This window comes from Diorhabda sublineata, chromosome 2 (assembly GCF_026230105.1).
Source record: "Diorhabda sublineata isolate icDioSubl1.1 chromosome 2, icDioSubl1.1, whole genome shotgun sequence".
In the NCBI taxonomy this organism is placed as follows: domain Eukaryota; kingdom Metazoa; phylum Arthropoda; class Insecta; order Coleoptera; family Chrysomelidae; genus Diorhabda; species Diorhabda sublineata.
In genome coordinates, this window is record NC_079475.1 from 22,937,136 (window position 1) to 22,950,707 (window position 13,572).

General features: G+C 32.8%; 1 protein-coding gene across 5 annotated transcripts in view; it reads right to left on the reverse strand.

The window, feature by feature from the left end:
- The window catches only part of LOC130440435 (potassium voltage-gated channel protein Shaker), a 246,648-nt gene that overhangs the window by 51,759 nt on the left and 181,317 nt on the right, over positions 1-13,572 (reverse strand). For all 5 annotated transcript variants that reach the window (XM_056773561.1, XM_056773563.1, XM_056773562.1 and 2 more), the window contains 3 exons: positions 13,303-13,426; positions 9,809-10,086; positions 8,571-9,202 (listed from right to left, as the gene is read on the reverse strand). In XM_056773561.1, the coding sequence (XP_056629539.1) occupies positions 8,571-9,202; positions 9,809-10,086; positions 13,303-13,426 (1,034 nt within the window). The remainder of the gene's footprint in view (positions 1-8,570; positions 9,203-9,808; positions 10,087-13,302; positions 13,427-13,572) is intronic.

Genomic DNA, 13,572 nt, shown 5'->3' on the forward strand with positions numbered 1-13,572 from the left:
TATATAAATCCGAAACATTGAAAACATGGGAACAAATGCTTTATAACCAAGAAGGTTTTCTTTGGTTCTTTTCTTAAAACGACGTGCGAGTCCCCTGAAAGTTCATGGCTGATTATCTTTAGTTTGTTATTTTTTTTAGATACTCTGAAATTTCTGAAATGAATATAGATATGGTATATTTTATGTTATCGATATTTATTTTTGATAGAAAATGTATAACTTTTCAATTTACTTCATTGAGCTATAATCACTCCAAATAGGTTGCGTGTTATTGCTATATTAAAAAAGCCATTCTTAAGAATTGAATCATTTGACAATTTATGAGATCACAATGATAGATCATTACCCAACAAAAACAAATTGTTGTAGTGGAAGAAAGTGAAAATTTTAAGCAATATTTAATGGAAATATAGTGAAACTGATAACTGAACGTCCAAAGAAGACATATCGATCAAATGGGTAAATCAAATAGATACATAAGGCAAAATGATGATTGGAAAAATATTGGTCTGATTGGATCATTCAATAAAAACTAATTTCATACAGAAAACCGAATTTTACCGAAACAAACTAGTTTTTACAACTATTAGACTTATTCAAACAACGTTGGAAGTTATATTTACGACATAATCTGGTGGAAAATGCACCGATAACGAAAAATTTTGTATTTGTTTCATTTATCGGCACCTCAGTAGCTTGAGCAAAACTTCAAACATCAAAAGCGAAACTAATATGAAGTACCACAGAAATGACAATATGTTATTACTTGGAAAATAGAGTGGAATCGTCTAGTAATAATGAAACATAACTCTTTTACATTAATCCATGCGACAGAGGAGATATCAGAGGATAAAATATCAAGTGATACTTTGCAGCAGTTATAACTAATTAAACTAAGAGTCACTTTGATAATTAACCTCATAAACCTGCCAGTTTTCTGAGTTGTATTCCTAAATTAGATAATGTATATTTTTATTGATAAAAATAGTACAGAAATATCAATATTAAATAAATTGAGCGAGTGTGCAAAATAAATTTAAGAACTCACAATTAAAACTTAAATTATAAAATCAAAATGAAACACACTGATTTATGAACAATAAAAGCTTATACTCAAAATATTCTTCCAGTAACTAGACAAACATTTATGTGTATATGAAATTAAATTATAATAATTATACATTATTATTATTATTTTCAAAAATTCAAAATAAGTGAAATATATATTATAACGCATAATAAATTGGGTTTGAATATATAACGGACAAATTCTAAAGACAAGAGCCGATATAAAATTGACCTTAACTGATAAATATCTCTCTAGCGGAATGAGAATCTTTTTTTTTATTTCTGTCAATTATTTCAATAACCTGTATATTGCAATCACTTTGTTACATTCAAATTTCAATTGAAAATTCCATATTATATATAAACTTATCTATTAAAAAATGTGCAATAACTTACTTAAGATAGAATATACCAAAAAAAAATTGAAATAAAAGTTGTTATATTTGCACAGATACACATTTCTAAAATATTTTGAGGTAAACATAGTGTTCAGCCTAAGCGTGACAACATGAAGTAAAGTTTTTTTAAATAGGACACCCTGTATATTTGTTTAACACCACCAAAATTCTGCATTTAGCCCTGTCTTTTCTGCTCCCATAAATTGTGACGTTCCCAAGTTGGAACAATATGAAGATTTGCCTAGTAAACGTTATTAGAGAGAAGTAACAAAGCTTGTTTGGTAACTACGAAGGTAGAAATGTCTGAAAAGAGTAGAAGTTTCGTTTGGGGTTCAATTTTCAATTGTTAAAAAGGTTAATTTTTCAAATCATAAACTAAAAACTCAATTTTCTTGAAAACATTCAATTTTAGAGTGTACATCATTGGATATAATTTGAAGACATTAAATAGTTTTATAAAGTGGTGAAATAATGTACTGGGTGTTCCATTTAAGAAAGTTTTTTCTAATTCAAATCTTCTGAATTAATGCTTATGTAAAAAACACCCCGAACTCCAAACGAGAGAAACTCTGTTCAGACATTTCAGCCATTGTTTTCCTTCGTACTTACCAAACAAGTTTAGTTACTTCTCACTAATAACATTTACTAGGTAGCATTATAGTGCACCAACTTTCGTCAAATCTTCATATTTTTCGCATCAACTTGGCAACGTCACAATTTATGGGAAAAGAAAAGACAGGGCTAGATGCAGAATTTCATGCTAAATTCGATGGTAAACAAATATACAGAGTGTCCTACTTAAAAAACTTTACTTCATGTTGTCACGCTTAGGTGTATCTGGGCAAATATAACAACTTTTATTTAAAGAAATTTTCTTATATTTTATCTTAAGTAAGTTATTGCATTTCCACACACTAATGGACCACACTGTATGATGGTCAAACAAAACAAGAGACCCAGATATTGAACAGTATTCATTAGAATTTGACTAAATAGTGAAACATGTCGATTGAGAGACAATGCATTGTTTGATTATATTAGATTCCTTGCCTTTTTTACATATAAAATGCGATTCAATGCTAGGATTTTGGATTGCCTTCTTATTTCCCTGCCACAGCAGGATTGCTGAAATACGGCATAACAAACTCGAATAACATTAGTTGATATATTAGTTTTACGATTATTTTAATGTTTTTTCACTGTAGGAATTCAAGTAGGTAAACTAGCGCCCAAAATTTTTTATTATATGTTTTTTTACTTTTTTTTCATAAAAATCAAGCTGGTACTTGGATACGAAATAGGAAAAATGTTTGATTATTTATCAATAAAATACAAAAACAAATGTTGTAGCATAATGCAAAAATTATCTTCGAGGAGCTACCTGGTGGAATTCTAGGAAACAATTATTGGTAGTATTGCAACAAAGAGATACACGACATGTAGAGCATTTTGACAGTGGTTTGGATTGAATCACATTTACCCTTCTTTTCAACAAAAATGAACCCTCCGTTTAAAAGGTGAACATCTGGGGAAATGGAATATCCTTGGTCACGCTTCTTCTTATTAGAAGTAACGTTAGTCACATCAGAAGAACGTATTTTATTGCTTCTACATCGTTTATGGGTAATTAGCCTCATAGCAACAGATCGGCGAAATACTAGGAGAGGCTGATTATTGTTGATTTCAGAATAAATGATATAAGTATTTGAAGAAGATTTATCAATTAGGTCTCGTGCCACCATGTTTTCGATCGTCTGTTGACTCCATAAACCACCCTCAATCTATCCTCGTTGTCCACTCTTCCTATGTATTTATTAGTCTTTTACAACTATCGGAGCTTAGATCGGTAACTTTGATCCATTTTTTTGTGTATGTTGTACAGTGATTTCTTCACTGCCATGGAGTTCACTAGCTGAATAAATGTTTTTATTGCCCTGCCATTCCCAAATACCAATATTCATAGAAGAAAAGCGCTCCACGCTGCCATATCAGACCTGATGGTTCCACATGCTAGTGTATGTTCAGCTTTCAGTTTTTCTAGTAGAGGTAGCGACGTGAAGTAATTATCAATCATGTCATTCTATTTTTCCCTATTTAGATTCATTAAAACTTAGAATTACTCTTTCACCAAGCTCGAATGTTGGATTCTTGACTTGCACTATTTCCCTTTTTCTTTCATATATTTGGAAGTTCTTTATATAACCTTTTTGATCCTACAAACACCAAATTTTAAATTCCTGTTTTATAGGTTTCATGAGATTGTACTGCTTCAATGAACTACGACCTTTAAAACTTATCACAGAATTCTTAGCATTCTTGTACCATTGTAGAGAAACGTGAATAATCTGTATCTATCAATCTGTATCTTCAGTATCTTACCTATTATCTATCACCAGTATCTTCTGGATACTGGTAATTTGTAATGTAAGTCACTACCTCTCTTTTCTTCCATGTTCTGTCTATAGTTTAACCTCTTGGATTTTGGCCTTTTTACGAGTTTCTTTTCTTTCTCCGTTTTAGCTTGCAATTGATCTACTCCCTTAGGATTCTCATTCCCCATTTCCTTTTTAGTATTCTCTCGAGGGATATCAACTTCTTGTCCAACAACCTGGTCATCAATTAGGCCTGTAAACCCCCATCACCAAAATAGTTTTTCTGTAATTTCTGATCAACAATATCATGACTGTCTTCCCCATCTATATATGTGTTCATTTGCGAATCGTATAGTATATCCTCAAATGTAAGAATTTCTATAATTTCTAAAAGTTCTACATCTGTTAACGGACTATTATCCATATGTCGTTTATATAGGGTATTGACTGAAATATAGTAAATGAAAATCAAAATTGATCGAATGACGGTCTGTCAAACAAAATAATCAAAATAAAACTAGTTGTAAGTGTATTATGCGCTATTATCATTTTTATCACTTCACAAAGATCATATTAGACGTATGAAACTATATTCTTAGTTAAAAAACCTCCCACAATTAACTGTAAATACAGATGTTCCTCTCTAATGAGAAAAATGATTAACTTTTGAAATATGGCAACACTGATGTGAATATGTCAAATCTGACATACCTAACACAAGGTTTGACATTTTTAATGGTGAATGTACTCAGAACGAGTTGTTTTACGAGTGCTTTTTGAGTTGGATTACACCAACAGCAGTGTGCCGATCAACTAGCTTCGACTTTGGTGATAAAGCACCATCTCGAGCCACCGCAGGTTTTCTTAATTCAATCGTGGTTGCACTATGTCAAAAATCGGCTGATGTGCTATAAAACAACAATGCTATGCGTAAACTGATATTGCAAGATCGTCATATGACATACCGTGGGATTGACGCACACATTGAATATTGCATCAACATTGGCAATCAAAAAGATTTGTTCGCGTTGCTTAGTGCATAATTTAACAACTGCTCAAAAAAAGCTCGTGTAGATTAGTTCAACGAAATGCTGAAAAACTTTAGACAGGGGACGAATAATATGTTCGAAAAATCAAGGAAATCAATCGCAGAAGACGAATCATTGTCCACCAAAATATTTCTGAACAATTAAAACATCGATTTCATGGGTCATCCGCCGCACAGACTGTCTGAAGAAGCGTTCAAATCACAGTTTTAGAGGTACCACAAACGGAATGAAAAAATTTCTTCAATATTTGATTCGAACAAATGAAATATGCGTTGAACTTGATTGAGAATATTTTGATATACTATAAAGCTTTATCAAATTATAAATATTTTTCTGTTTCCTTTCTAAAGTAGAAACCTTCGTATTAATTTAAGTCCTAAAACAAATACAAGAGAACTGGATGTGGCATCAAGATTGACAAAATAAATACTGTACTATTCTTTCATTTTAATGGATGTTCCTATTTTCTATATGAAAGATATACACAGCATCCTCTCAAATGAAACAGGAGTTAAGAAATTTATCGAGATCGTATTTTTGTACCATTATTTTTTTGCCACAAACTATTGATTCCGCTCTCACATGTATAACGGAGATATATACTTGGAGATGTATACTTGGAAGAAGACTTTTTTACCCATCTCCACATTATAGCAGAGCTATATAACAGTGATTCTAAAATTGTATTTTAAATATATTATTCAAAAAGATCAAAACAACGTGTTTACTCATTTTCTTGAAATCTAATGAATACTGACAAATATTGGGGTGGACCTTTCAATGTGGCCCACTAAGTATCGGGTCAAAAAAGTATCCAGGATTGAACATTTAAAATCACGCTTCAGACATTGTCGGAATTATTTTTCTCGTTCCGTAGGTATAACTAGCCATTCTATTTAAGAGAATTTCATGCGTCATTTCCATTTCAATTTGTTTTAATTATTAATTCTAAATGTGCTATATAAAGAGCATTGAAATTAAAGGATTAAAGTCTGAGGAAGGCTCTCTTTACCTTTGCGGACTCTCATAGTTAAAGTGAAATTTTATATGACCGTTTAAAAACAAAACCTAACCAATATTGTATTATATTCCAGTACACTATGGAATTATTATTATTTTGAATTAATATTGGAAGTGGTTGAATACAACTAACACCTTTATATTTTTAATGCTAATACTTGGTTGAATAATTAGGTTGCAATTTTGTCTTGAGGGTTGAGATTAAAGATTTCGTTTGATTCGTATTGGTTAGTAGAAACTGCTTTCATATGTCTTCACGTAAAAATAAATAAATCTCTATTTGATATTCAATTTACAAAAGATTCTCCTCGTCCTAATTTGACATGAAAACATTGCGAAAGTGTTGAGTTCGTTCTATCTGTGTTCGTGATTCAATTTAATGAATATACAAAAAAGAGAAATATTATTAAAAAATGAAATTCTAACAACAGCAAAAGTATATAATTGGCGGTGATATTCAAATAAACAAGTCTAAATAATGATTGACCTGGAATATATTTATTATCGTACCGTAAAGCTATAAAAATGTATGGTTATATTTAATGGATGACTCGGTACTCACATAAAATTATGAATTTACGATCTTTTGGTGAATTTATATCTTGACACGCATTTTACATTAGTAAAGGCATAGATTGAAAATGTATATGTACCGGAAGTTTCAAGTTTCAACAACCAATCAGTACTCATAAGTTAGATGATAGCTATATATCAATAGGTTGCAAAATGTATTCCGTGTACTTCCAATATACTCAATAGTGGCACTCTCTCAAGCAAAATGACACAATGCTATTCAGAACTCGCTATTGGTTATCTGCCTGTCGTAGTCCTAGTTTTAGATAACTGAATTTATTGAAATCCACTGGATCTCTTTTTTATTTTAAAACGGAACTTAATTTACATATAGAACGCATATATACGTAGGACAACCCAACCAATGAAATGATTTATCGAACATTGGAATTTTGTGAAAAATAATAACAACAAGAAAGATGCAGCTCTCGATCTTCCATCTTCAAGTAAAAATATATTGTATGTTCAGAACAGTGTGTGAAGAGTTTCAAGGAGAAGAAGCGCAGTCAGAAAGTCGACATATTATTTGATTTTATTGATACTGGTCATCTTAATTTTCTGTAGCATGATAAATGGATCTTGACTGCCCTCAATAATTAATTCTAATGGTCTCTCTCGCAGGCAAGTGCTCAATTATTCTCTATTTAAAAAATCCTGACATCTCCTTCAATGCAGTTCCCCAGATTTTCTTTTAACAGCAAGATATTTTTTGAGATTTACTCTTCATTTATATTTGAATGTACGGACATGTCGCACCAACTGCAGTCTCATAACTCTTATGTACTTGATCACCTTTATTTTCTTCTAAAGCAGGTTAGTAAAGTTCTCTTCTAATAGAGTGAACAAAAAAATTTCATAGAGTTACTATTATTTTCGAAGTGACAACATGTAGGTGTTGTAAACAGTTTTTTGGAAATAGATATTTGAAACAGTAGCCTCCATAAGAATCTGGATTGTCCAAATTATAGTCGAGTCAAGAGCTAAGACTTCACCACTATACCAATGATGGCATAATACGGCTCCTGGACACTACAGGAATCGCGAGAAGACTCAAGGGGATTAAACGTTCCGAGTTGGTGAAGTGTACGTTAATTACTGTTCAAAATGTATTAGAAATTTAAATTGCTGCTAGATCTCAAGATCATACTGCAATGTTAACACAATGTCTTGCCAGAATAGTTGTTATAAAAGAATTAGATGAACAGTACAATGTCGAAGAATAAAAATTGTATATTTGTAATGAATAATGCATGAGTATGTAAAACTCAACTCATATATATTCATAACCAATACTATAAAACAAATTATAAATAATCATTAACGCCTTGGAATATTTGAGTCAATCTAGTTCAGTTTGGAGAAACTGGTAAGTTGCTATTTAACGAAACCCATATGAAGGAGACGCTAATTAGAATTAGATTGAAACGCATCAATCAATAGATGACGTACAAAAGGCAGATGTAACAGAATTCACTGAAATATAATAATATAATTAATTCACGGTATTCAGTTTAGTGTAAATTTTTAAAAACAAATTGAAATTTCTTATATTGAAGCGCTTAAAATAATACATAACGCTCACTAATATTGGCCGTACGTAGGCCTTATCCGGTTACAAAACCTCTCCGAGAACTGCAATTCACCTATGATTATCGTGAATACTTCTAAAATGTGCCGCCTTATTCAAGTATGTGAGTCAAAATACAAAAAAATCGTCGAAATATGCTCAGTTCGGTCGCAATTCGAATTCGCAATCGAAGCCTCTATAAAAAGTTAATTAAGGAGTGCATAATTAAAAATTGAAAATGTTTATATGTGTGCAACATGATATTTTGGATAATTCAGAAATTTATCATGGAGAATCATTGATTCACCACCTAAAAACAAGAGATGAGAGTCAAAATCACTGAAATATCACTAACAATATCGTTATATAGCTTGAGAAGACACAATAAGTTGAACAAATTGTTTCGTAAACAAAATATAGTATAACAGTATATATGGATGACCCTGTACGTTAAAATTGTTATATGATAATTCATATTATCTAATAGTTCTGGAAATTTGAGAAATTGATATTTGATACTAACCTATAAACAAAAAGAATATGAGCAAGCCTAATTCGCGCATGCTGGCCTTAAGTGTTCGTCCGAGAATTTGGAGTCCTTTGCTGTGCCGGCTGAGTTTGAAGATTCGGAAGACTCGCACAAGTCGAATAACACGCAGAATGGCCAACGACATGGCCTGATTGGTGCTCTTGTCTTGCGGGCTGACAGGTGCACGCGGTAAATTCAGAGTATCTTCTTCTTCCGCCACGACAGTAGCCAAAGTAATAAAATACGGAATGATGGCGATAATATCGATAAAATTCATAACGTCTCGAAAAAAATGTAACTTATTAGGACACGCAAGGAAGCGCACGGATAATTCGAACGTAAACCAAATAATGCAAATGGTTTCGATGAGGAAGAACGGGTCCGTAATATCGGGCACTTCGTCCTCTTCTATCTTGGTGCCGTTGGTAGTTGTATTGAACACTTTGTAGTGCTTGAATTCAGGCAGCGTTTCCAGGCAAAAAATGACGATGGACAAAAGGATAACGAAAACTGATATGATGGCAACCACTCTCGCCGCCTGGGACGATTCTGGATATTCGAACAGCAGCCATACGTTACGCTGAAACTCGTGAGATGGCAAAGGCTTTTCCTCTTCTTTGATGAACCTGCAAATAAAAATTACATTAGCAGCTTTGTTTCAAACTTTGTAGGTAATTATATTTAACGTAGGCTCGTATCTTATATTTTATAACAAGAAAATTGAATAACTTATGATATTACTTAAATATTTTGTTAATAGCCCTGAATTCTGATCCCTTACAGTCAAATAAATTTTTTTAAATATGATGTTTCTGTAGTAAAATATCCATACCTTCTAAATATTTTTCTTACTGAAGCTTTTTTGGCATTTTTTAATCTTTGGGAATCATTTCTGGATTCTAAAGTGAATGATGAGTGTATTAGAGAGCAGTATTTTTTCAAAAAGACACTTTCAACGTATTCTTACTTGATTTTTTACATAGGTGAACGTTTTTTGTTTTATTTATTTAGTTCATAACTCTGTAACTTGATATTCTGTTTTTGATTGTTTTTGTTGATTTTTAGTTGCTGACAACTTAGCTCGTGATATTTCTTATTCAAGTAGTAGCATTTGTTCTAAATAGAGAACAATATTGATCTGTCTTAAAGGAATTTTTAAAATGCATACCATGTTGGCAGGACTCATTGAGTGATTGAAACAAAAATTATCTATGTTTCTTAAAAATACTAACCCTTCATCTTCCCTAAATTTGTTGATTGCCAATTCCCCCAGCTCATAGAATTTGATTTCTTCAGAAAATACGTCGAGTGGTACGTTAACGGGCCTACGTAAACGGCCGCCACTCTGGTAGTAATAAAGGATGGCGTCGAAGGATGGGCGATTTCTGTCGAAGAAGTATTCATTGCGAAGGGGGTCGAAATAACGGATACGACGTGCTGGATCACCCAGTAGAGTATCGGGAAACTGGTTTAGCGTCCTCAGTTGCGTTTCGAACCGGAGGCCGCTGACCTGAAAATTAAATTCGAATTAAAATTTTGTTTTCGAGATTATTCGGATAGAAATATTTAGAAAATGATTTGTGAGAACTCAGAATACTATTTACCTGTATAGTATTGATAGGATTCTTTTGGTTTATCGGCCTATTTAGAAATATTTTCATATCAAAATGTTTTTTTAATGATAGAACCTAACTTATAAGTATTTAAAGAACGTTCTCAAATTATAATGTGTAGTCATACGTGCTACTTTAAGTAAGTAAGACTTTTCCCAACATTAAGTTTTTTTCAACCATTGTGTTCGTGGGTTGATCAACTTTTTGAGTATAACATTTGATCTAGTAATTTGATTTACAATATTTCTTATCTCGTTCTGATATAATTTGATTTCAGATATTGAGTTTGAATCAACACAAATAGTCCATAAAGCATGATGTGATTTTAATATTTTAATCTAAACAAACTCAGGCCGAAACTATTTACTTGAGAAACAAATTTGAAATACGAACAAATAGGAACATGTGAAGTAAAAACGTAATTCAAGATGACAGCACTGGAAGTCACAAGCAGGTTTGCCTACCACTAAAAACGAAAAACTGCTTGTTCGCAGACAGCCGCTACAAAAATAAGCATAGAGTCGGGATTTTTCGAGGCTTTCCCTTATTTGCATAGATGAAGTCGATCTAATTTTTTTTTGTGGAACATGAACAAGTTATGAAGAGTCTTATTCCAGCAGTGCGGAGCCTGCTTTAGTCCATATAAACTTCGTTTGAGATCACAAATACGTCTCGTTCCATCCACATACTTCTCCGGTTGTTTCATGAAGGTTTCTTCTTCGACATAACCGTGTAAGAATGAAGTCGAGACATTATACTGCCGCAAAACAATCCTCTAAACAGCTGATATTGCCAACAATGATAGAACCACTTTCAGCCGAGCAACTGGACTGAAGGTGGCTGCATAGTTAATGCAGTACACAACCTTTTATAACCAATCTTGGACGATACTTGTCAATACTACCGTAAGGAATACGCTTGACACTATAGACCCACTCTTTGTTGATCACTTTCTTTCCTGCAGGAAGTTCGGTTAATTCTCATGTATCGTTTTTGTACATAGATTTTATTTCTGTATACAATGCCATTTTCCATTTGCTCCTTCCTTTAACTGGATAGCTTCTTCAGCTCATCGTCTGTGAGAAGAAGCTACATTTCAAACACATTTTACTTCATATATTCCGATTTGTTTGTATTATAAATTTATTTTCTCAAGTAATTAAAACTATGCAAAACCATAAAGCATTTTGGTCTCCGTTTCTTAAGATTGAAACATGAAAATCACATCTAAGTTACTATTATTAATATTATGAATTGACTTGATCACTATGTCTGATTTTGCTTACGAAATCGTATATCTCGACACTTGATGTTCAGAAAAGTGCGTACCTAACTATTCAAAGGATGTATCTTGTGGTGTTTCTGATTATTTAGATGACCATATGTATCTTATTCACTTGAATAGGAGTTATCTCAATAATATGATTTAATATCTACTCAATCGAGTAGTATCGACTAGTATATCTAATTGTTCGAAGAAACGCTACTGTATTGTATTCCAGCTTTTATGGGAAACTTATCTATTTCTACTTCGAAATTTCCATATCAGTGTGAATATTATTTTCATTTTATCATATGTCAATAAATTTTCTTTAGTTTTGTATGTTAAACTCTGTTGAATACTTGCTCGAAGCCATGTGTATATGTACCATTTCTCTATTTTTGTATACTTACTTTGTTGAGTAAATACTTTGATGAATTAGCTGTATATTAAAATTCTTTTTGAAATACTGTCCAGTAACTATACCTAAATATTTATGTCCGAGCTAATTCTTTGCAGCACCATCTAACTTCCTAGAATCTCCCGCAAAACTTACTAGTTCATTAAGATGACAATATATAATTTTTATATGTTTAATATTCATTTAGCTTAGATGTAACTTTTCCGTCTTAACTCATTATTTCTATCTATCTATCGCCCTCTTCACCAGTCGTTATGCATCCACCCCTGGAAATAGGCTTTCGTAGATGTTTTCCACATTATCCTGTCTTGTGTCGTTTGCATCTAGTGTCGGCCAGCTACTCTTTCAGTATTATTAAGTCAGTTTTTCTAGGCTTCTGCAAAGTCAACTTAACCATACGCTTTAGAAGGTCTATCACTCCTGTACGTTTTCTGTTTGCCTTGTTATGGAACCTATCTCTGAACGAGATTCCGAACATGGCTCCCTCCATTGCCCTCGACGCTATATTTTATCGAGTCACACTATTGTGTCATTATTTCTAGACCCTATGTTGCTACAGGAAATATACATGATATAAATATTGTCTTCTCAAAGTTACTTGGAATTATTTTGCCTTTAGGATATGACGAAGCTTACCAAATGTTGCCCAAGTTAAAACAATTCTGCAGCCTTGTTTGCTTAATTTTATATTGTGAATAAGGTAGACATACTTGTTGACATTTTCAATAATAACATGTACGAGGTCGAATGCTTCCTTTCAATATACTCTCTTATCGCCACAAACCTTTCCATACGTTTTTTTCCATTCATAGAAACAGTGCTGGAAGTAGTCTTCCTTCGACTCAAATCTGGTCCCTTTCAAAGCAGATCCTATCTACGGAAACAGAAAAAAATTGGATGGTTCCCAATCTGTTGAGTACGGCGGGTGTTCGAGCACTGGAGTGCGCTTACTGGCCAAATACTGTTTCCCAAATAGGTTATGGGCAGGTGCGTTGTCCTGGTGCAAAATCCACGAGTTGTTCTTCCACAACTCGGGCCGTTGTTTACGAACTCGTTCTCGCAGTGCTGCCAAAACTGACAAATAATAAGTCTGGTTGACAGTTTGACCCTCTGAAACCCATTCAGTCATCACAATACCGTTGAAGTCGGTAACTAACTTACAACACTCAAAAACACGCGCACGAAAAGAGAATTATCCCCATAGGTCTCTTGCTTGAATTTATAACACTCAGTCGTTGTTTTCAATGGTAATTTGGATTTTATTTTGTGGTAGTTATATTTAGGTGGTAATATTATAAAGAGATTCAATTTTTTTATTCATATTTATTCCCACGAATGTAGCAATGTAAATAATAATTCCTCTTCGTCTTCCATAATTTGTACATCACACTTTATTTTGCCGATTAGTCAACAAGAAATAAATATACTCACGTTTATCACAACCCTCTCACAAAAATCGTGATCATGCGGGATAGGCTCAAAATGGGCTACACCAGTAAATTGAGTGTGGGGGGTGTGCCCGTCCTCTTCCTGGCTGCTGAGCTTGGGCAGCGACCTAGAAAATAAAAAACAAAAGTAAATATTGAGTGGAATTATCAATTTGTTGTGAGTCCGAGAAGAATTTTGTAGAATTAAGATATCGGTGAGGCACATTAATTCCAATTTTAAAGTAGTTTTAAGAATAATATGTTGAAATATATT